General features: G+C 46.3%; 1 protein-coding gene across 1 annotated transcript in view; it reads right to left on the bottom strand.

Moving 5' to 3' along the window:
* Positions 1-1,191, bottom strand: part of taf1b (TATA-box binding protein associated factor, RNA polymerase I, B) — a 20,332-nt gene that overhangs the window by 11,213 nt on the left and 7,928 nt on the right. Inside the window, exons 7-9 of the mRNA XM_015382470.1 lie at positions 569-716; positions 317-491; positions 198-235 (exon numbers count right to left, since the gene is read on the bottom strand). Of these exons, the coding sequence (XP_015237956.1) occupies positions 198-235; positions 317-491; positions 569-716 (361 nt within the window). The remainder of the gene's footprint in view (positions 1-197; positions 236-316; positions 492-568; positions 717-1,191) is intronic.

Raw genomic sequence — 1,191 nt, 5'->3', positions numbered from 1 at the left:
GGGCACCGTTTCATTCACAACACCTGTCCCATCAACCAGGAATCAGAAATACTTTAATAATCCCTTCTTGTGAAAGCAAATCTGTCTGTCTATCATCTAGTTTAGTAAGATCTATTCCCGGAGCTATATTGGTAAAACAGGACATACAAAAAAGAAAAGAACGACTGAATAATATCAAAGATCAGATGAGGACCAACCTGAGTCGCCATGGGAACCAACCTCATTAGACAAATCCCTGAAACACAGAAGAGACAGTCAGAGAGGTGCAGCGGGGGGAGGAGGTCTTCCTGACCAGAGCGGATGCGCGACACATTACCACTCGGTGTGGTCGTCCAGGCCGAAGAACACCTTCATGGTGACGATGATGAGGGCGGCGGCCTGCAGCTCGTACTGCGGCAGGACGAGACGCGGCGAGACTTGCGCCGTGTGGCATTTCTCATCGAGCATGTTTGCGCGGTCCATAAGGATGCAGACCCACTTGTGCAGCTCGTCTGAAGACAAGAAACGACAGGAAGGTTAGTGGTTCTGATGGTACCGATTGGTCCTTCAGGTGGGGCGGGGGTTTTACCGGGCAGGTTGGCGTCAATCAGGTAACGCAGGCAGAGCCGCGCTGGGTGGAGCAGCGTTTGTGGGACGATTGGAGGGAAAGTAGGAAGCTGCAGGAAGAGAATCAGGCTCTGGGCCTCTTTGTGGACGGAGCGGTAAGACGGGATTATCTACAGGAACCGGAGGAAAGAAGCAGAACGTTTAGAAAATACCATAAATCCTTAATTGAAGCAGTTTGTCCCAATTAGTCTCCCATTTTCAGAAGGATCGTTCTTAACCGGACTCTACTGCAGCTGTCAAAATATTAAGATTGAATCTGTTTACAGTTTAGACAAGAAGAACATTTATTTTAATATAATTAGAACTAGGGCTGCAACTAAGAATTATTTTGCTAATCTGATTTATCTGTCAATTATTTATTGATTAATCGATTTATAATTGGATAGCCAAAAGGTTTTTACAGAATTAAACCAGATGATACTTATGCTGCGTTCAGACCGCATGCAGCAGGAGCAGCAAAATCGCGTCTGCTGCTTCATTTTTTATGCTTGTACAAGTTTCGTTCTGAGGGGCGTCTGGAGTAACCTGACTCTGCCAGATGGATTTGCTCCGCATATCCATCTGGAAACCTTCCGTTGAAGTAAT

This window comes from Cyprinodon variegatus, unplaced genomic scaffold (genome assembly GCF_000732505.1).
Source record: "Cyprinodon variegatus isolate N-32 unplaced genomic scaffold, C_variegatus-1.0 Scaffold257, whole genome shotgun sequence".
NCBI classification, from domain to species: Eukaryota; Metazoa; Chordata; class Actinopteri; order Cyprinodontiformes; family Cyprinodontidae; genus Cyprinodon; species Cyprinodon variegatus.
Note: the sequence above shows the minus strand (reverse complement) of the source record. Positions and strands in the feature narration are given on the sequence as shown.